This window comes from Macaca fascicularis, chromosome 16, assembly GCF_037993035.2.
Source record: "Macaca fascicularis isolate 582-1 chromosome 16, T2T-MFA8v1.1".
NCBI lineage: Eukaryota > Metazoa > Chordata > Mammalia > Primates > Cercopithecidae > Macaca > Macaca fascicularis.
This window is the reverse complement of record NC_088390.1, coordinates 5,582,878-5,605,267: the sequence shown is the minus strand read 5'-3', so window position 1 is coordinate 5,605,267 and position 22,390 is coordinate 5,582,878. Positions and strand designations below refer to the sequence as shown.

Below are 22,390 nucleotides of genomic sequence, written 5' to 3'. Positions count from 1 at the left end.
TTCTCCCAGGTGGGCGCCTTTCCACCTGACCATGAAGGACATCCGTCCCCAGGTTCCTGGCTGCAGTGGCTCCCCTGAAATGGAAAGAAAAGAGCTCCTAGGTTTAAGAGGAGTCATTCATTCATAGAACAAATATTCCCTGCAGACTCACTATGTGTCAGGCACTATTTTGGGATCTGAGGACACAGCAGTGAACAAGAAAGACACGGCCCAACCTCCAGGAGCTTAGTCCAGCAGGGAGACAGGCACGGGTTATCCCACAAGTGTCTGCGCAAATGCACCTGGGGTCGGTGCGTGTACCAGTGGGCCTATTTGACTTGGTCAAGAGGAGCTGGGCTGAGCTCTGAAAGACAGGACAGGTTGGCTGGGCCTAGGAAGGGGTGGAGTCCAGGCAGAAGTAGAGGCTCTGAGAGAGAAGAGTTTAGCCCCCTGGAGGAATGGGAGGCCAGACGTCAGGAGCAGCTACTCAAAGTGTGGTCCGTGGACCAGCAGCGTCGGCATCACCCTCACCGGGAGCTCGATAGAACTGCAAATTCTCAGGCCCCACTCCAGACCCACTGAACCAGAATCTCCAGGGTGGGGCCCAGGAATCTGTGGTATTTGAGACAGAGTCTCACTCTCATCCAGGCTGGAGTGCAATGGCATGATCTCGGCTCACTGCAACCTCTGCCTCCCAGGTTCAAGCCATTCTTCTGCCTCAGCCTCCAGAGTAGCTGGGACTACAGGCGCCCGCCACCACATCCAGCTAATTTTTGTATTTTTAGTAGAGATGGGGTTTCACCATGTTGGCCAGGCTGGTCTCAAGTTCCTGACCCTGTGATCTGCCCGCCTCAGCCTCCCAAAGTGCTGGGATTACAGGCGTGAGCCACCGCGTCCGGCCGAATCTGTGTCTTAACAAGCCCTCCAGATGATTGTTAAGCACACAGAGTTTGAGAACCAATGGACTAGAGGTCAGTGAGCAAGGAAAAAGCGGCCCAGGTGACATCAGAGGGTGACAGAGGCCCCAGCAAGCCCTTTTGGACCATGTTAAAAACTTTCCATTTTCCCCCTGAAGCAATGAAGAGACATTACAGGGCTGCAGCAGCCAAGTGATGGGGCAGCTTCCTATTTTAAGATTGGCTGCTCTGTAGACAATGGGCGGCAGAGGGACCCGAGCAGAAGCAGGGAGACCTTTCAGAGTAATCTGCCCACCTCAGCCTCGCAAAGTGCTGGGATTACAGGCGTGAGCCACCACGTTTCAGCCACTACTGTTTCCGAGGATGCTGCAGTGGTGCGGGCCACGGAGGCCAGGGCCTGGGACTCGGGTGGAGGTTGTGGAGGTGGAGAGAAGAGAATAGAAAGAAGAGCTATTTGGGAGGTGTTGTCAAAGTGATCAGCTCTTAGGGTGGGCGTGGAGGGAGTTGGGATGACACCCCACTTCTAGCCTGGGTGCATGAGTGGATGGAGGCTGCTCAGAGACAGGGACCACAGAAGAGCCACAGGATTTAGTTCAAATTCGGATGGAGTTTTTGTGTTTGTTTTGTTTTGCCTGAGACAGGGTCTGGATCTGTCACCCAGACTGGAATGCAGTGGCACAATCTCAGCTCACTGCAACCTCTGTCTCCTGGGCTCAAGTGATCTTCCCACTTCAGCCTTCCAAGGAGCTGGGATACAGGTGCATGCCACCATGCCCAGCTAATTTTTGTATTTTTGGCAGAGATGAGGTAGGGAGGTCTCACTGTGTTACCCAGGCTGGTCTCGAGCTCCTGAGCTCAAGCTATCCACCCATCCCAGCCTCCCCAAGTGCTGGGATTACAGATGTGAGCCACTGCACCTGGCCCAAGGAGGAGTTGAATTTTTAGTGGGAATGTCATGTAGGCAGCCCTCGCTTCCTCCAGGATCTCAGGCAGAATGAACAATTCTTTGTCCAGGAAACCAACTGGGATGATCCCTGATGAGGGCCTGGGTACAGGAGAGACGAGTAATAGCACGTCCTCACTCAAGCGACAGAGACTCGAATCAGGTAGTTTGAAGGGGCGAGGCTGGGAGCATCATGACAGGGGTTGGGGGAGGCCAGCTGTGGGAGGTCATTCCCTCCATCCCTCTGCCCCTGATGTGGGACGGGGCAGGTTCCCTACCTAAGAGGGTGCTACCCCCATGAGAGAGCGCCCACTCCTAGGAACTGACTGGATTTCTGTTTCCCCCTCTCCTGCACCCACCGATGGGTGCTGCCCCTCTCCAGTACGTCTACGGCATGTATCAAACCCTGAACCGGGGTCCAGCCTCCCATCCTTGACTGCCAAGGCCTGGGAATCACATCTCCATCTTGGCCCTGCCATCTTAAAATCAAACAAACAGGGTCTCACTCCATTGCTCAGGCTGGAGTGCAGTGGCATGTTCACGGCTCACTGCAGCCTCAACCTCCCGAGCTCAAACAACACTCCCACCTCAGCCTCCTGAGTAGAACTGGGACTGCAGACGCTCACCACCGTGCCTGGCTGATATTTTTCTTTTTTCTATAGAAACCGAGTCTTCCCATGTTGCTCAGGCTGATCCGAAACCCCTGGACTGGAGCAATCCTCCTGCCACGGCCTCCCAAAGTGCTGGGATTACAGGCAAGAGCCACGGTGCCTGGCCCCTTTCATCTTTTGAACCATGTTCCTCTCTCAACCTGCCCACCTGGGCATGCTGGGAAGAGTGGCACTTCTGTTCCAGTGGGGAAGGGGAGATGGGTGGAGGCTGGGCTGGAGGCATTGGAGTTGGGCTCCCCAGACAGCAGGCAGGCAGGCAGGCAGCCAGGGAGCAGGAGCAGAAGCTGTGGACACACTCCCTGCCATGGTCCAGGCAGGCCGGCCTTGGGAAGAGGCCCTTACAGTATAACCATAGGGGCTGGGGGAGGCCAGGCGGGAGAATCTGGAGCTGACCGCTGCCTTGCTGTTTCAGAGGGAAGCTCCCCAGAGGTAGAACAGGTGGAACCCTTGTGCCTGCCTTCACCTGCCTCTCTAGGGGACCAGGATACGCCTTTGGGGACTGACGATGACTTCTGGGGCCCCACGGGGCCTGTGGCTACTGAGGTAGTTGACAAAGAAAGGAGCCTGTACCGGTGAGTGAGGGGCTCTGCTGGTCCCAGGCTGGCCTCCCCCACCCCACTGCCCATCCTGGGTCCCCACAGACAGTCAGTTCCCCCCAACCCACACTCGCCTCGGGGTCCCCTCCTCTTGCCCAGACAAGAGGCAAGGACAGGGCTGAAACACCGGGTGTGTGCTTTTCATGATGGAAAAAGTTGTTTTCTTATGAAACTTAAAATTGTCTAACATACACAAAAATAGAGAGTACAAGGAGCTTCCATGTACCCATCACCCAGCTTCAGCCACTGTTTTGCCAAATTCATTTCAGCTGTTCACTTTCTCCCTCTTTGTTATTGTTACAATATTTTAAATCCAAGATGTCAGGTGATTTTACCCTTAAATATTTCATTACACATCTCAAAAAATAAAAATAAAAACCCTTTCTTCCTTAACATAACTACCATGCCAATATCACATCTCACAAAGCTGACAATATATCTTCGATTTCATGTAATCCCCAATCCATATTCGAATTGCTCAATTGTCTAAAACGTGTTCTTAAAGTTGGTGTTTTGGTTTGGTTTGGTCTGGTTTGGTTTGGTTTTGAGACGGAGTCTCACTCTGTCGCCCAATCTGGAGTGCAGTGGCACAATCTTGGCTCACTACAACCTCCACCTCCCAGGTTCAAGCGATTCTCCAGCCTCAGCCTCTCTAGTAGCTGGGACTACAGTCACACGCCACCACGTGTGAAAAATAAAAATTTTTGTATTTTTAGTAGAGACGGGGTTTCACCATATTGGACAGGCTGGTCTCGAACTCCTGACCTCAGACAATCCACCCTCCTCAGCCTCCCAAAGTGCTGGGATTACAGGTGTGAGCCACTGCACCTGGCCAGTTGGTGTGTTCTTACCAGGATCTAAACAAGGTCCACTCATTGTATTTTGTTTGTTATGTTTCTTAAATCTCACTAACTCTCTTAATCTGTATGCTCCTGTTTTATTAACAGCTGCTAATGAGCTAAGGACTGTACTAGTAGCTGGGAACCCTAAGATGAATATGGCAGCCCTGCCCTCCCAGGGCTTACAGTCGCACTAGTAGTAATTGTCTATAGTCATTTTCTCTTATATAACATGTTACCACTTACCAAACACTGCCACAAACATCATCTCAACCAGAAGACAGCATCACTCCCAACTCACACCTACAGAAGCTGGGGCATCCCGGGACCCACTATTAACCCACATGAGGAGCCTTGGGAAAATCACTTCTGATCTCTATAAACGTGTTGTTTCCAATTCTGAGGGTTTAGCATTAATGTTAGCACATATGGCCAGGCACAGTGGCTCATGCCTATAATCCCAGCACTTTAAGAGACCGAGGCAGGAGGATCACTTGAGTCCAGGAGTTCAAGGCCAGCCTGGACAACATGGCAAAACCTTGTGTCTACAAAAATGACCAAAAAAATTAGCTGGGCATGGTGACTTGTGCCTGCAGTCCTAGCTACTCAGGGAGCTGAGGTGGGAGAGTCGCCTAAGCCAGGGATTTCCAGGCTGCAGTGAGCCAAGATCAGGCCACTGTGCTCCAGCCTGGGCAACAGAGTGAGACCATATTTCCAGAGAGAGAGACATATAGATAGATAGATAGAGATAGACAGATAGATGGAGATAGATAGATAGAGATATAAATTAGATAGATAGATAGATGTAGAGATTGATAGATATAGAGATAGAGAGAGATAGAGGTAGATAGAGATAGATAGGTAGAGATAGATAGATGATAGAGATGATAGAGATAGATATAGACAGATAGAAATAGATAGATAGATAATAGATATAGATAGAAATCTTAGCACATATATTGTTATTAATTATTGGTAAATAGGCCCTTTACATATACAAACACTTGTTATTTCATCATCACCATCATTGCCATCATCAACATAGTAGAAATAGTTCACTGCTCCCAGGCGTGTACTAAGCTGTGAGCATGCATTGAGTCACTTTTTCTCACAACTAGGAGATGGGAGCTACAATTACTCTTACTGACAGATGAGGAAACCAAAAACAGGAAGGTTAAATGACTTGCTCAGGGATCCACAGTCAAGAGCAGAAGAGCCAGGACTAAAATGCAAGTCCATCTGATTCTGAAGTCTGGGCTTGAAGCCCCTGTACGGTATCCGCAAGCCCCTGCATGGGGTCTGGCATCCAGCAGGTGCTCAGTGAGTTCGTGCAGTAAGTGTCTGCTTCTCCCTCTTCTTCCCAGAGTTCACTTCCCTGTAGCTGGCTCCTACCGCTGGCCCAACACGGGTCTCTGCTTTGTGGTGAGAGAAGCGGTGACCACTGAGATTGAATTCTGTGTGTGGGACCAGTTCCTGGGTGAGATCAACCCACAGCACAGCTGGATGGTGGCAGGGCCTCTGTTGGACATCAAGGCTGAGCCCGGAGCCGTGGAAGCTGTGCACCTCCCTCACTTTGTGGCTCTCCAAGGTAAACAAGAGGGAAGGATAGGGAGGAAGGCGGTGGTAATTATGGGCCTGAAAGGGAGTATAGAATGATGATCTCCTGGGAGACAGTGTTGTGGCTTCCTTTGAGGGGCCGAGGGGGGGTTATGGAGATGGGGAGCAAGATTTTCCTGCATTCCACTTTTGTCTGGACATATCTTTTTGAAACACATCTGTGTGACTGTACAGGCCAAACGCCCATGAAGCTGGCCTTGTCCTTCGGGTCCTTCGTTCCCCCACCCACCCATCTCCAGCACACACAGACCTCTGCTCTCCACACAACCCTCCCTCCAAGAGGAAGTGAGTTCCCTCAGTTTTGTCACCCTTGCTTCTCTCTGTGCTGCCCGTGGGAACACGAACACTTCACACAGCCACCTGAGTGGGGTCTCTCCCCATTCTCACCCCCTCCCCCTGCCCACCCACTCAGGAGTTCAACCAGATGACATGGCTGGAAACCCCAGTGATATCCCTCAGGCCTCAAAACTGTTGGCTTCCTGGAAGCAACACTTACTGAATCGTATAAGGATACAGAGTCCTTATACAACACTCAGATTCAGCAAAATGGATATTCAGACACCTTAGTGGCCGGGTGCAGTGGCTCACACCTGTAATCCCGACACTTTGGGATGCAGAAGCAGGAGGATGACTTGAGCCCAGGAGTCTGAGACCAGCCTGGGCAACATAGTGAGACCCCATCTCTAAAAAAAAAGCAAAAAAAATTAAAGTATTAGCTAGGCATGGTGGTGTACACCTGTAGTTCCAGCTACTCAGGAGGCTGGGGTGGGAGGAGCACTTCAGCCTGGAAGGTCAAGGCTACAGTGAGTCATGATCATGCACTGCACTCCAGCCTGGGTGACAGAGCAAGACTCTGTCTAAAAAAAAAAAAAGAGACTGCATCTCAAAAAAAAAAAAAAAAAAAAAAAAAAAAGCCAGGCATGGTGGCTCATACCTGTAATCCCAGCACTTCGGGAGGCCAAGGCGGGCAGATCACAAGGTCAGGAGATTGAGACCATCCTATCTAACACGGTGAAACCCCGTCTCTACTAAAAATACAAAAAACTAGCCGGGCGTGGTGGCGGGCGCCTGTAGTCCCAGCTACTCGGGAGGCTGAGGCAGGAGAATGGCATGAACCCGGGAGGCGGAGCTTGCAGTGAGCTGATATCGCACCACTGCACTCCAGCCTGGGCGACAGAGCTAGACTCCGTCTCAAAAAAAAAAAAAAAAAAAAAAACAATTTAGTAGCATTTTCTTCCCAGACCCCAAGTTACCAAGAGGATTGGGCCAAGTTGTTTGAGGAAGAAACAGAAAGAAGCACCACAGCCAGGTGGATAGATTGGTCAAGCTGCGTTTTATCTGTAATACGAGCAAGTGGCCCTTATTATCCTAGGGCCTTGTAGACACAAACCCAGTCAATCTGCACAGTGACACCGAGAGGGGGATGCTGTTATCAGCCCTACTTTACAGATGATGCACAGAGAGGGCAAGTAATCTTCTCAGAGTCCCACAGTCAGTAAGAGCCCTTGCTGGGAGTCAAAGCCAGGCAGTCCGTATCATTTAGCTGCTCTGCTAGACAACCCTCTAGTGTCCCACTTTCATGTGATGTGGGTCCCACTGTCCCTGCTTGAGCGGGAGAGCCACTGTGCCCCTCACCTGAGCCTGGACGGTGCTGACCACACACTTAGCAGGGAGGGCACGGCTAGACATCAGGTCACAGGCCCAAGGGCAGCATCTAAAGGAGGGAGAGTCCCCAGGCTCCTGGACAGCAGGAGCAGCAATGTCCCAAGGCAAACAATGGGCATGCGGCTGGGAAAGGAGGAAGGAGCTGACGGGCTGCCGTTGGCAGAGCACTTGTGATGCTTTGGTCCATTGTTCTCTTTGCTGCCTGTATTCCCCACTGGGCCACAAGCTCTGGAATTGCTGTCCCCATGTCTTTCCTGTTCACAGCCGCATCCACAGGGCCTGGCACATTGTCCGTACTCAATAAGCTTTTGTGTAATGAGCAGATGCAAAGCCCTGGACCCCTGAGCCACAGAAACAAGCCTCCCTCACGATAGCATTTTCTAAATTTTTCTAGTGCAACCAGCCAAAGGCAGCTCCAGGTAGGTCTTTCTGCCAGCGACACTTGCCCCAGTCAACACTCAACCTTCATCTCCTTCAGACCACAGTCTCCCCCATTGCTTCCCTTCTCTCTCTGATCTATCAGCACAAGTATGCTGTCAGGTTTGGATGAGGTGACTACCACCATCTATGGAAAGGGCAATATGTACAAAAGGGGGGTGACCAGCTCATCTTAACACTGACAGTCCTGCACCCCCAGGAGCCCTCTCAGTCCTGGGCAAGCATGGACAGTTGGTCACCCTAGCAAGAAGGTAAGTTGGAGACATCCAGCACCTTCTGGAATTCAGCGAAAATTCAAGTGGCACCGAGCATCTGTTAGTGCCACAGACTGTGGTCAGAGTCCATGGCCGGTTGTGTGACCCTGGAAAAAGCACTTTCCTCCCAGGATTTCAGTTCCCTCAGCTGACACGTGAGGACGTCCCAAGGTTTGGAGGTCAGGGTGAGACCATCCATTTAGTGCCAGTGATGGCAGTGCAAACCAGCATCACCTCTTGGAGAAGCAACTGCGGGGTGAAGGAAGTCCTGCCGTCTCACAGGCTTTCCTCATCCCTTGGTACTGATTGATTTCAAGGCAATAACACAAGGGAAATAGCAGCTTCCTGCAGAATATGTATATTGCAGTGCTATTTATCATAGTGAAAAGTTGGAAGCAAACTCAACACTGAAATGAGAAACAGAGGCTGAATCACAGGGTGGTGCATCCACTAGCAGGGATCATAGGCTGTGGTAATTAAAAGGTCCAACGTCCTTGCAACAAGTTAAACTGCCACGGGAAACAAGAGACAAAGCGTCATAGACTATGATAAAAATAGGAAAAGGTGTTGCTGCAGAGAAAGACTGGGATGCAGGTGTCCCATGCTAAGAATAGTTATACTGTGGCCGGGCGCGGTGGCTCACGCCTGTAATCCCAGCACTTTGGGAGGCCGAGGCAGGCAGATCACCTAAGGTCAGGAGTTCAAGACCAGCCTGGCCAACATGGTGAAACCCCGTCTCTACTAAAAAGCCAGGCGCAGTGGTGCATGCCTGTAGTCCCAGCTACTCAGGAGGCTGAGGCATGAGAATCACTTGAACCCAGGAGGTAGAGGCTGTGGTGAGCCAAGATCACACCGCTGCACTCCGGCCTGGGTGACAGAGCTAGACTCTGTCTCAAAAAGAAAAAAAGAACAGTTGTATTGTTTGATTGGTAAGATTCATAGGTGAATTCTTCCTCGTTTTTTCAGATGATAGATACCACTGTGACTTTATTTTCATCCCAAAAATGCAGTTAAATGAGAAAACTTAAGTAAGGGTCTTCATGATTCTGGGATTGACATCTGACTAAGGGCCTTGTCCAGCTTGCTGGATGCCTTATTGCCCAGAAACCACTTGCATTGCAGCAGTTACCAGGCAATGCAGGGATGGAGCTGGGACTCCTGATCGCTAGGCCTGTGTCTCTCCCATTACCAGTGTTCATCCCTCAAGCTCTCTTGTAACTTCAAGGTGCTGGCGCTGGTCAGAGGCTGCAATCAAAGATACCAATCCTGGCTGATTTAAGCAGAAAAGGAATACACTGAAAGGTTATTGACTAACTCATAGACTTAGCAACAAATTTTAGCTGGGGAGAGGAAATAGTGGCCCAGTGACTCAGAGAAACCAAGGGCAGGGCCAAGGTCACATCAAGAAAATATGGAGACAGGCTGCAGACACAGCTACTGTAGGACCCTCCTGCCCAGGAGCGACTGGACTCTTTTACTTACTTTCTTTTTTCCTTTTTTTTTTTTTTTTTTTTTTTTGAGACAGGGTCTCACTCTGTCACCCAGGCTAGAATGCCGCAGCACAATCTTAGCTCACTGCAACCTTAAACTCCTGGGTTCAAGTGATCCACCCACCTCAGCCTCCTAAGTAGCTGGAATTATGAGTGTGCACCACCACACCTGCCTCCCACTGGACTCTTCACCCAACTGCTACTGCCAAAATTCTCTCTCTCTGCATCTGTGTTTCACCGCTCTAGACTTGAGGTCCCAGTTAGGGACAACCACTTAGTCAAGTATTGGTGACACACTTGTGTCATTGATGCCAGGGAGTAGCAGCATCCTGAGTGGGGGGCTCGGCTTGCCTCCTGCCAAGACCCACGCAGTGGGGAGGAGGAGGCTCTTCCTAAAAAGAAGAGTTTGAATGGTGAGTGGCCAAACACCTTGGTCACTCCATTTTCCCACTGCCCCTTCCTCCTCCTTTTTCTCTACCTGCCCAGTCAAACCTGCCAGCGTCACTCTCATGGAGAATCCACACCAGCACAGGCAACTAAAGGTTCTATATCTTTCCCAGCTCCCGGGCCAGGGGCTGGGTTTGTGTATAAGTTTGGCTCAAGGGTGATCCTTGAGCTCCCACTGAGGAGTTCAGCAATCCTAAGTGCTCCCGCCTAGTGGCACAATTTCCCACAGCCTCCGAAGGCCCCAGGCCTAGAAATGCCCTCTTCCCCCTGCTGGGTGTCTCAGCCTGTTCAGGCTGCTATAGCAAAATACCATAAACTAGGTAGCTTATAAATAACAGAAATTTGTTTCTCACAGTTCTGGAGCCTGGTAAGTCCAAGATCAAGGCGCCAGCAGACGTGGTGTGTTGGTGAGAGCCCTCTTCCTCGTAGAGGGAGCCTTCTAGCTGTGTCCTCACAGGGTGGAAGGGGCAAGCATGCTCCCTTGAGTCTCTTATATAAGAGCACTAATCCCATTCATGAGAATTCCACCCCCATGACCTGATCACCTCCCATAAAAGCTTCACCTCTTAATACCATCACCTTGGGGGTTAGACTTTCAACATATGAATTGTAGGGGGACACAGATATTCAAGACCATAGCACTGGGCTCCCCCAAGAAGGTACCTGAGCCTAAGCCCTGGGATCCTACCATACCAGCAAATCCTGACTCAGTAACAACACTAAATCTGTGCCTCTTAGGCTGGACGCAGTGGCTCACACCTGTAATCCCAGCACTTTGGGAGGCCGAGGCAGGCGGATCACCTGAGGTCAGGAGTTCAACACCAGCCTGGTCAACGTAGTGAAACCCCGTCTCTACTAAAAATACAAAAATTAGCCGGGTGTGGTGGCGCGTGTCTGTAATCCCAGCTACTCGGGAGGCTGAGGCAGGAGAATCGCTTGAACCCAGGAGGCAGAGGTTGCAGTGACCTGAGATTGCTCCATTGCACTGCAGCGTGGGCGACAAGAGGGAAACTCTGTCTCAACAAAATAAATAAAAATAAACCTGTGCCTCTTGAATCCATTCTTTGACAGGGGGCCATGTGGACACATCCCTGTTCCAAGTGGCCCACTTTAAAGAGGAGGGGATGCTCCTGGAGAAGCCAGCCAGGGTGGAGCTGCATCACATCGTTCTGGAAAACCCCAGCTTCTCCCCCTTGGGAGTCCTCCTGAAAGTGATCCATAGTACCCTGCGCTTCTTTCCCGTCAACTCCCTGGTGTTGCTTTACCACCGCCTCCATCCTGAGGAAGTCACCTTCCACCTCTACCTGATCCCAAGTGACTGCTCCATTCGGAAGGTGACACTAAGAGCCAGAAAGGCTGGGCCACGGTGGGTTGACGGTAAACACAAAATGCAGCCAGAGAGCCCCCTAGAGGGCCTTTAACTGGGACTAAGGATGGGCCTCTTGTACAGGAGAACCTTGAAGTGGGTGGACAATTCGTCCCTTCTCAGTCATGGACTCGTCTCCCATCTTTGGACAGTTTCTTGCAGCCCCTGTCCAGGAATCAAAGGATTGGAGGCTCCCATGCCTAAAACTGTAGCCTTTCCCCATTCTAACTTCTCTAACAATAACCCTGTTCCCATCCTGAGGATAACAAAGACCAAGTGAGGGCTGCCTGTGTAGCAGTGCATGCGGGGAGGGAGGCAGGGGTGATAGAGTCCCACTCTGTCCACGCAAACACACAGATGCACCATCTCCCCATTCAGACCACATTCCACGGGGCAGAAGCCTCCCTTAATCATTGTTCCCTGTGTTCCATAGGCCATAGATGATGAAGAAACGAAATTCCAGTTTGTGCGAATCCACAAGCCACCCCCGCTGACCCCACTTTATATGGGCTGTCGTTACACCGTGTCTGGGTCTGGTTCAGGGATGCTGGAGATACTCCCCAAGGTGAGCAGCTCAGCGTCAGCCTCTTCACCGCGAACAGAAGTCCTACCTGGGAATGCCTGTGGGGCAGGTCTCAGAGCTTTCCCAGGGACGGGATAAATCGAGGTGGAACAGAAAGTGAGTGGGATTTAGGGAAAGTGGGAATGCTTCCAAGACTGGGAGAAAGAAAGTTCGGAGAAGGGAGGATCACATGCAGGATGACAAGGATGATGGGGTTTGACTTGGGGACACTGGGAAGTGTTTGAGCTATAGGTCATCAATGTCCTCTAGTCCACCACCAGGAATGAACCTGTAGTTGAACACACTGGGTTTATTACTCATTGCAGTGGCAGAACACATATTATGGGGAACCATGGGGTGTCTCAGGAAAGGGTGTTAGAATCTGCTGTAGGATTTGGGCCTTGGTTACATTTGAGGAAGATCTAAGGAAACGAAGATTTTCTTTAGATTGGGTGTCGGTTCAGGCCACACGGAGATTTGTGGAAGAACATTTCAGGCAGAAGGAAAGTGTGCAGAGGCGTAGAGGTGGGAGCAAGCTTGACACCTCCAGATGACAAGAAAGAGGTCAGTATAGCAAGAGATGAGTCAGATTAGAGGCAGGGTCTTCCAGGCCTCATCTGCCCTATTGGCCTTGGTGTGCAGTTTGCACTTTGTTCTAAGTGCAATGGCAAGCTCTTGAGGGTCATAAACATGCTAATACGAGACCTGATTTGCAGCCGGGCGCAGTGGCTCACACCTGTAATCCCAGCACCTTGGGTACCAAGGTGGACAGATCACTTGAGGTCAGGAGTTCGAGACCAGCCTGGCCAACATGGTGAAACCCTGTCTCTATTAAAAATACAAAAATTAGCTGGGTGTGGTGGTGTATGCCTGTAATGCCAGCTACTCAGGGGGCTGAGGCAGGAGAATCACTTGAACCCGGGAGACAGAGGTTGCAGTGAGCCGAGACTGCACCACTGCACTCCAGCCTAGGTGACAGAGCAAGACTGTGTCTCAAAAAAAAAAGAAAAAAACAAGACCTGATTTACTTTCATAAAGATGACTCTGGCTGCTGGGCGAGAATGAATGATAAGCAGGCAAGAGTGAAAGCAGAGAGACAAGTCAAAAGGCCATTATGGGCCAGGTGCAGTGGCTCAGTGGCTCACACCTGTAATCCCAGCACTTTGGGAGGCTGAGATGGGCGGATCACGAAGTCAGGAGATCAAGACCATCCTGGCTAACACAGCAAAACCCCGTCTACTAAAAATACAAAAAAGTAGCGGGGCATGGTGACAGGCACCTGTAATCCCAGCTACTCGGGAGGGTGAGGCAGGAGAATTGCTTGAACCCAGGAGGCAGAGGTTGCAGTAAGCCAACATCGCCCCACTGCACTCCAGCATGGGCTACAAGAGCGAAACTCTGTCAAACAAACAAAAAGGCCAGGTGTGGTGGCTCATGCCTGTAATCCCAGCACTATGGGAGGCTGAGGTGGGCAGATCACCTGAGATCAGGAGTTCCAGACCAACCTAGCCAAGATGACAAAACCCAGTCTCTACTAAAAATATAAAAATTAGCCAGGTGTGGTGGTGGGCACATGTAAACCCTGCTACTTGGGAAGCTGAGGCAGGAGAATTGCTTGAACCCGGGAGGCGGAGGTTGCAGTGAGCCGAGATTGTGCCACTGCACTCCAGCCTGGTCGACAGTGCAAGATCCTGTATAAAAAAAAAAAAAAAAAAAAAATGCTGTTGTGGTTGGGTATAGTGACTCACACCTGTAAGTCCAACACTTTGAGAGGCCATGGTGGGAGAATTGCTTAAGGCCAAGAGCTCAAGATCAGCCTGGGCCATGTAGGGAGACCTCATCTCTATGAAAAATGAAAAAATAAGATGGGTATGGTGGTGCACGCGTGTAGTCCCAGCTACTCAGGGGGCTGAGGCACTTGAGCCCAGGAGTTCAAGTCCAGCCTGGGCAACATGGAAAAACTCCATCTCTCTTAAAAAAAAGAAAAGAAAAGAAAAGAAAAAAAGACAAAACAAAAAAGAAAAAGGCTGTTGCAATACTGCAAGTTACAGTTGAAGGTCACTTGACGAGGAAGGTAGCGAGGGAGATGGAGAAAAGTGTATGAATTCAGGGTTGATTTTGAAGGTAAAGCCAACAGGACCTGCTGGATGGCCTGTGTAGGGAAGGAGTTAAGCATGATTCCGAGTTTGGAGCCTGCATGCTCAGTGGATGGTCCTGTCCTTTACTGAGTTTGGGGAAACTGGAAAGGGAGCATGTTTGGAAGACAGTGGGGAATCAAGAGTTCTGTCTTAGGCCGGGCGCGGTGGCTCAAGCCTGTAATCCCAGCACTCTGGGAGGCCGAGGCGGGCGGATCACGAGGTCAGGAGATCGAGACCATCCTGGCTAACACGGTGAAACCCCGTCTCTACTAAAAAAAAAATACAAAAAACTAGCCGGGCGAGGTGGCGGGCGCCTGTAGTCCCAGCTATTCGGGAGGCTGAGGCAGGAGAATGGCGTAAACCCGGGAGGCGGAGCTTGCAGTGAGCTGAGATCCGGCCACTGCACTCCAGCCCGGGCGACAGAGCGAGACTCCGTCTCAAAAAAAAAAAAAAAAAAAAAGAGTTCTGTCTTAGCTGGGATTTAGGAAAAGGGATGGATATAAATTTTTGTCAATTGAAAGTGGGTGGAGTTTGGGATCCATTGGGAAGACAGGCTTTGGGCTGGAGAAATGAGGGTTTGAATTCAAGGTGGGGGAAGTGAAGGAAGAAGGATCTGGCTTAGGATTATGAGCACTACGTTTAAGGACGAGCCCTGACTTACCCTTGAGGTGCTCAGTTGTGTCCTCATCCTTCTGTGGAAAATTGGGAAAAGAGCAGTTTCTGAAGGTGGTAGTTGATTTCAGTACAGGGATCATCGGAGTGTCCCTGTGGAACCAAGCAGAGCCAAGAAGATGTCAGGTGGGGAAAAACCTTTCATGCAAGATGAACAGGGTGGCAACTCAACTCTTTGCCTCTTCAGGAACTGGAGCTCTGCTATCGAAGCCCTGGAGAAGCCCAGCTGTTCTCGGAGTTCTACGTTGGCCACTTGGGATCAGGGATCAGGCTGCAAATGAAAGACAAGAAAGATGAGACTGTGGTGTGGGAGGCCTTGGTGAAACCAGGTAAAACCAGGACAAGTCCACAGAACTCAGAGGCGGGAGGAGAAAGAAAATCAATGAAGTAGCTGGGCACGGTGGCTCACGCCTGTAATCCCAGAACTTTGGGAGGTTGAGGTGGGCAGATCACAAGGTCAGGAGTTCAAGATCAGCCTGGCCAATATGGTGAAACCCTGTCTCTACCAAAAATACGAAAATTAGCTGGACGTGGTAGCGTGTGCCTGTAGTCCCAGCTACTCAGGAGGCTGAGGCAGAAGAATCACTTGAACCCGGGACGCGGAGGTTGCAATGAGCCGAGATCGCTCCACTGCACTCCAACCTGGACAAAAAGGGAGACTCCGTTCCAAAAAAAAAAAGAAGAAGAAAGTCAGTGATAGAAAGTCTGTGTGTGGGGGATGGGGGGTGGGGTTGGGGGAGGGCGTGTGCATTATCACAATTTACTGATGAGAAGAAATAGCCCACAGGAGGTAGGAGGTAGGTGGCTTTCTCAAGTTACATAACAGTTGTTATGACTAGAATTTAAACCTGAGTCAATCTGACCCTCTAAAATTTATGCTCTCCCCCATGTACAATGTGTCTTCACAGTGCCCTTGAATTAACAGATGTCGACATCCACAAAGCTTTTCACTAAGTTTTTCATGGTAGTTTGGATGTGAGGTGGAAGAATAAGACCTAGATAGTCATATGGTTGTATGGGTTTAGCCGATTTGGCAATTTCAGATACTCTCCCTGTATCGCTTAGTGTTTTTGAGGTGGACAAGAGGAAATCAAATAATACATTTTCTGGGATAGAGAAAATGTATGGACTCTTAATCTAGTACCAACACTCTAAGAACCCAAACCCTCCAAACGGTCCTTCTAGGACAACCATCCCTAGTCAGCTGTCAAAAAATGGTGAGTCTACCTCCTGAGCCGCAACAAGCTGGCTTCACAGGGTAGTGGAAAGAGGATGGGCTTTACTGAGTCCTGGCTTGGGTGCAAACACAGATGGAGAACTAACCAGCCCCAGCTTCAGACCTGGATTCAAATCCCACCCCAGCACTTACTTGCTGAGTGACCTTGGGAAAATTACTTAATTCATTTGAGTCCCTCGTCTGTAAAAAGAGGATCATAATGACTAATTTGTAGGAATGTTGGAAAGATTAAATAAAGCGATGTCTATACATTCCTCATGCAGTAATCCTTAACAAATCGTAGCAATATTATCTTTTTCCTCATGTTAAGCCAATCTCTGCCTCTTATCAGTCTTAATTCTGTCCCTTGGAACTCATAGAAAAAGTGTATCTCCTTCCCCATGAGAAAGCCATTTAGATTCTGGAAGACTGTGGTCATAGCCTTCCTGATGACTCTTGTTATACAAGTTACACATCTCAGCTCCTTCCATCGTTCCTCTGCTATTTTGGTTTGTAAATTCTTTGCCATCCAGTCACCTCCCTCAGCAGGTGCTCCAGTGTGGGAATGAGTCAGAATTGACCCCTGGACTGTCCAGTCAGCAGAGAGGATGCGAAATACCCTCCTTTCTCCACCCACATGGATCCTGTGCTCCTGGTACCACAGCCTCAACTCTCTCCCCTGTGCCCACCTCCCTGAACTGTGAGATCACACTGAACTTGGAGCCTGCTCAGCCTCTCAGACCTTGTACATATGAGCTGCTGTGAACTTCCCCTTTCTCTCCTTTGCAAAGCAATTTTTAAGTCCCTTCATTTTTGTTGTCGTCTGTCTTTTCTGTTAAAATTCATTTGTTATTCGCATGTCCTAAGATTGCTTGATCTTGATTCTAGATTCTGACATCCAATTCCAGAACATACACCTTTGGTTGGTGCCAGTCTAGAAGGCTAAACAAGAACAAGGAAGTAGATTTCTGCTCAGAACAAGGAGGTGCTAAATAGTTCAAGCTGTCTAGCAAGGGGTTTGGTTAGTTCACCAGGGATACAGTTCAGGCCAACACGGGATTAAAACCAAGTCTGGGATGTTGTAGGAGAAATTGCTATTGCTCATTTGGATGCCTTCTCTCTATTACTGTATGATCACAGCTTCTGGGCCTCAGTTTCCCCGTATGTATAAGGAAGGGATTCACCTAGATAACCTCTAAGGACCTTTCCAGCTCTTACTCCAGATTCTACCAGAATTTGTCTGTGACTTTTTTCTAAATTGAAGAAGCTCAGAAGTGAGTGGGAGCCTGGAGGTGTACTGTGTGTGTGTTAGTAACTTAGCACTGTTTCAGATCATCTTCATCTCTGTGTTCCTCCAGGAGATCTCGCACCTGCAGCTACTCTGGTCCCTCCAGCCCCCATAGGTCAGTAACAACTCTCAGAGACCACAGGAGGCAGTGGCAGTTCTGGGGTACTGTCTGGTTCTTGGGGGAAGGGAAGAGAGAAAGGAAGGGACTCATCATTGCAGACCTCACAAGGGGTCAGGCCCTGGAGAGTGGTGCATGGTCCCTCCCCATACCCTTTTGTCCTATCCACAGAGACCCTAGAACTCCTTATCTGACAGCCTCCAGTGCACCCAGCAGGAACTCCACTCCCGATCCCCACTCTGGCAGAATGCCAGGCTAGATGCTGGCATGAGGGAGGGCAGAAGTGCATTTCTGGAGGCAGAAGGAAGCGAGGGATGTAGAGAGGAGAGAGGAAAGGGCTGAAGATGGGGATTGGAGATGGAGGCTGTGGTTGGAGCCCTTCTTTGTTCATTGCCAGCCTTACCTTCACCTCTGGATGCCCCGGGGTTGCTGCACTTTGTGGACCAGTATCGAGAGCAGCTGGTAGCCCGAGTGACATCGGTGGAGGCTGTCTTGGACAAACTGCATGGACAGGTGCTGAGCCAGGAGCAGTATGAGAGGGTGCTGGCTGAGGACACCAGGCCCAGCCAGATGCGGAAGCTGTTCAGCTTGAGCCAGTCCTGGGACCGGAGGTGCAAAGATCAACTCTACCAAGCCCTGAAGGAGACCCATCCTCACCTCATTATGGAACTCTGGGAGAAGGGCAGCAAAAAGGGACTCCTGCCACTCAGCAGCTGAAGTATGAACACCAGCCCTGGAGTCCTGGCTTTGCCTGACCCTTCTTTGGGTCTCAGTTTCTTTCTCTGCAAACAAGTTGCCATCTGATTTGCCTTCCAGCACTAAAGTAATGGAACTCTGATGATGCCTTTGCTGGGCATTATGTGTCTATGCCAGGGATGCCACAGGGGGCCCCAGTGCAGGTGGCCTAACAGCATCTCAGGGAATGTCCATCTGGAGCTGGCAAGACCCCCACAGACCTCATAGAGCCTCGTCTGGTGGCCACAGCAGCCAAGCCTAGAGCCCTCTGGATCCCATCCAGATGCAAGGAGGAATAGGAGGGACACGGAACCGTCTGCCTCTGACCGTGTCACAGGGTGAGCCCCAAAACTGGGGTTCAGCGTGGGAGACCACGTGGGTTCTTGGCTTTGTACAGGAAGATCTACAAGAGCAAGCCGACACAGTAAAGTGGAGGGAAGTTTATTCAGAAAATACAGGCGTATTACAGCTCTTTGAGAATTTGCCTAACAGGCTTTCCATTTTTACCAGAAAACCCCTATAAATTAAAATTTTTTTACTTCTATTTTTAAATTTAAGAATTAAAAAATACATAAAAAAGAAAAAGTGAAAATAAAGGAATAAAAAGTTGCATACTCCATTTAGTTTTCAGCTGTTATTCCGTCCAGCCAGCCCAGAAGCAGCCTCCGGGGAATTCCTGCAAGGGATTACTTCAAACCATACCAACATGGGGCTGGCTGGGATTCCCAAAAAAAGCAGCACTAAATTCAGAGCAATCCGTCCAAAGCACTGAATAGGGACACTGACACAGAGAGTGGGGTGCAGCGTATCTCTGAGACTAACAGCAAGAGAAAAGGGATTCTACCTACATATTCCTGCAGCAAGAGGGTCAGGTATGCAGTTTGTGGGAGGGTTTAAGGAATCTGGCTCAGGGCTGCAACCAGTTTCCTTCAGTGTTTTTGACAACCACTGAGATACCTTTTTCAGCGCCTCAGAATGTTCAAGGCCTCGGTTTGGGTTCCAGCCTGCTGGGAAGAACCTGCAGCTGGCTGGGTCACAGAGCAGTCAAGTCACTCTGTGATTTTCAGTCAGGTCACAGAAAGAAAGCATGGGTGAAGGGACGTGGGGGATCCAATCTACCTTCTGGAGAGATTGACTTTTTTGCTTATATCACATTGGAAACATGTTCAGCAAACGTGGCTGACTGTGAGAATCTTCCTCTGGAGATGAGACTGTTCCTGAACTTTTGTATCCCAGCTCTTATAATGGAAGTGGAGTCTAGCAGGACACCCACACTTTGAGAAAAATGTTCTTTACCTAAGATCCAGGGGCTGTTCTCTGGTCTCAGGTAGGATAAGCCTATGGAGGAAGCATAAACAAGGCTGGGAACGGTGGCTCACGCCTGTAATCCCAACACTGTGGGAGGCCAAGGCAGGTGGATCACCTGAGGTCAGGAGATTGAGACCATCCTGGCTAACATGGTGAAACCCTGTCTCTACTAAAAATAAAAAAAAAAAATTAGCCAGGTGTGGTGGTGGGCACCTGGAGTCCCAGCTACTCGGGAGGCTGAGGCAGGAGAATGGCATGAACCCGGAAGGTGGAGCTTGCAGTGAGCTGAGATTGTGCCACTGCACTCCAGCCTGGGTAACAGAGCGAGACTCCACTGGAAGGAAGGAAGGAAGGAAGGAAATGAGGGAGGGAGGGAGGGAGGGAAAGAGAAGGAAGGAAGGAAAGAAGGAAGGAAGGAAGGAATGAAGGAGGGAGGGAGGGAGGGAGGGAGGGAGGGAGGGAAAGAGAAGGAAGGAAGGAAGGAAAGGAAGGAAGGAAGGAAGGAACCTAGTTTACACCAAGACTCTGGCTTTCCACTTCCAAAAACAAGGAAGCTATGCATAATGAACTTGCTGATTTGAACGAATTTCAGATCAGCTGCCTGGGTCAGCAGTTTTCTGCTAAATGTGGCAGGTGTACAATTTGCAAACTTGCATTTGAATTCAATGTCGTCAACTCTCTTAAGAGAGAAAAAAAATGCCCTATTTGTTTTAGACCTTCTTTCTTCTCCAAATAGCCAAGGCCCCTCATAGGAGTCCCTCAGAAGCATGGGGTGGGGGGGTTCTCTTAGGACTAAACTATTTGCTTCTATTGCCTTGCACTGCGCATCACATTGCACAGCATAGTGCAATTAATCCATTCTCAAGATAAAACCCTGGATCTCTCTAGAGGAAGCTCTGGTCCTCTTCTCTGATCAGAAGGTTGCAGGTGGAGTCTGGTAGCTCAGGGCCTTCCCAAGGAACCATCCTACAAGTGTTAGCTCCCAGCTGGAGGTGCAATAATTGTTATTGAGCAAGGGAGTCCCCACTTTCCACGCTCCCCAATCCTACTACCCACCTATCAAAGGGGCCACAGAGGGTAAGGTTACCCCCAAGGACTCCAGAAGAACTCCTCCTGAAAGGCTAGTCCCACCTCAAACATCTTGTTCCAGGCGGACCAAAAAAACACATTGAGTGATGCAGGGACATGTCAACTAAAGAAAAAAAAAAAATCAAGCTTTTAAATAATTAAAGCTAGTTTATTCAGAAGTCTTGCTGAAGACTATAAACTGAGGCCTTAAAGCCCAGGAGTGGTTGTCAGTTGCTCCAAAGCAGCGTCTCAGCCCACTACTCATATGCAAGTGGTGGGGTTCAGTACCTGCAAAATCACATCAGAGTGACCAGGGTGTGGGTGTACAGTGCATCAGTGATCACCAAAGTACATGTGGTTATTGACTGCGGAAGTGATGCAGGAATTTTCTCCGTCATTTTGCCCGCCAACCTCCTACTCCCAAAAGCCTCCCACCCCCCCCTTCCCACCTAGGCCTTGCTGGGCCAGGATACCTGCCACTGGTGGTATCCCACCCATTCAGCCTGCCCAGGCTGAGTCTGGCTTGCATACTGGCCCAGCCCACTGTTGGGCAGGCAGAGCCCACCCCAGCCCACCTGTATTACAGCTTGTACCTGAGTTTGGCGGTTCCAGAACTCTTGTCTTGCATCCAAGAAGAATATGCTGACAGTTGAAGGGTGAGAATGGATGGAGAAGAACTCTATTGACTGATGAAACAGCTCTTGGTGGAGAAGGGATGCAGGGTGCGGTGGGGTGGTTCCCCACCCCTGCAGTGGGGTGGTTTTTTCTTCTCTCAGTGTGGCTGGGTCCAGGGCTTTTTATGGACTCAGAATGGGGAGTGCCTGCTGATTGGTTTGTGAGTATGCAAAAAAGGTTAAAGTGAAGACATCACTGAAAGGTGGGCACGACAGTGTAGAAAACCAATTAGGAAAGGTGAAGGGTAAAACAGGTGAAGGGTGGGGATCAATCAGAGGAAAGATTCTCAGTCTGGTCTGAGGATTTAACTTGTAGCTTCATTTTCAGGCTTTAAACTGTCTTCTGCTTGGAGGTGGGGTTTCACCAAGGACCCACCCCTATCTGCCTAGGCATTTGACTGCCTCATGTCACTATCAGAAGCATAATCACTAACCCTGCCAGATGTTATTTTTATTTATTTATTGAGACAAGGTCTTACTCTGTCACCCAGGATGGAGTGCAATAGGAGAATCACAGCTCACTGCAGCCTCAACCTCCTGGGCTCAGATGATCTGCTTGCCTCAGACTCCTGAATGGCTGGTAATAGCAGCAGGAGGCGGTGAAATGCCTAGGCAGATAGGGACAGGTCCCCAGTGAAACCCCACCTTTAAGCCAAAGACAGTTTAAAGCCTAGCAACAAGTCCCAGGTAAATCCTTGGACTGGATTGAGAACCTCCCCTCCTGTTTGGGATGCCTTCCTCTGACTGATCCTCACCCTTCACCTATTTTACATACACCTACCCTTCCTTAATTGGTTTTTTTACACTATCATGCCCACCTTTGAGTGGTGGTTTTGTTTTAGCCTTTATTGCTTACTCACAAACCAATCAGAGTGCACTCCCCATTCTGAGCCCATAAAAGCCCTGGACCCAACCACATTAAGAGACCACCCTCACATCATCTTCAGCTGAGAGCTGTTTTGTCACTCAATAAAAATCTTCTCTGCCGTCCTCACCCTTCGATTGTCACCATAACCTCATTCTTCTTGGAGGTGGGACAACAACCTGTAACCCACCGAACAGAGGGGGCAAAAGGAGCTATAAGCTGTAGCCCTCCAGTCCTCCACCAGCACCAGGCGGCCATCCCATGCAACGGGAAGTGGCGGTGGGGATGGGCCAGCCTGGGAGGCATGGGCTGGAGTGGGACAATGGGAACAAACAAACAGAGACCCCACCATTCACAGAAATTTCCAACTGGCAAAGCAGGGTTGAGAAAAATCTTGCATCACTGGGACTACAGGTACATGCCACCACACCCAGTTTGTTCTTGCATTTTTAGTAGAGATGGGGTTTCACCACGTTGCCCAGGCTGGTCTGAGCCCAGCTCAGCCTCCCAAAGTGCTAGGATTA

The 22,390-nt window shown here is 49.9% G+C and overlaps 1 protein-coding gene and 1 non-coding gene across 12 annotated transcripts in view; both read left to right on the top strand.

The window, feature by feature from the left end:
* NLRP1 (NLR family pyrin domain containing 1) overlaps positions 1–22,390 on the top strand; it is a 72,060-nt gene that overhangs the window by 36,239 nt on the left and 13,431 nt on the right. For 3 of the 11 annotated variants that reach the window (XR_010582239.2, XR_010582238.2, XR_010582240.2), the window contains exons 10-16: positions 1,911–2,002; positions 2,502–2,606; positions 2,923–3,082; positions 5,310–5,533; positions 10,928–11,190; positions 11,656–11,787; positions 14,782–14,923. Coding sequence is in view for 6 of the 11 variants with exons in the window: in XM_065532628.1 (XP_065388700.1) it covers positions 1,911–2,002; positions 2,502–2,606; positions 2,923–3,082; positions 5,310–5,533; positions 10,928–11,190; positions 11,656–11,787; positions 14,782–14,923; positions 17,169–17,213; positions 17,614–17,933 (1,483 nt within the window). In the remaining 5 variants the exon portion in view is untranslated. Of the gene's footprint in view, positions 1–1,910; positions 2,003–2,501; positions 2,607–2,922; positions 3,083–5,309; positions 5,534–10,927; positions 11,191–11,655; positions 11,788–14,781; positions 15,248–16,343; positions 16,669–17,168; positions 17,214–17,613; positions 18,571–22,390 lie in introns of those variants that run through there. The other 8 variants (XM_065532628.1, XM_074018379.1, XR_012425179.1 and 5 more) reach the window with 6 other exon arrangements.
* Positions 18,410–18,470, top strand: LOC123569599 (U7 small nuclear RNA). Its single transcript, XR_006693416.2, has one exon. It is a non-coding gene; the product is annotated as a U7 small nuclear RNA (small nuclear RNA).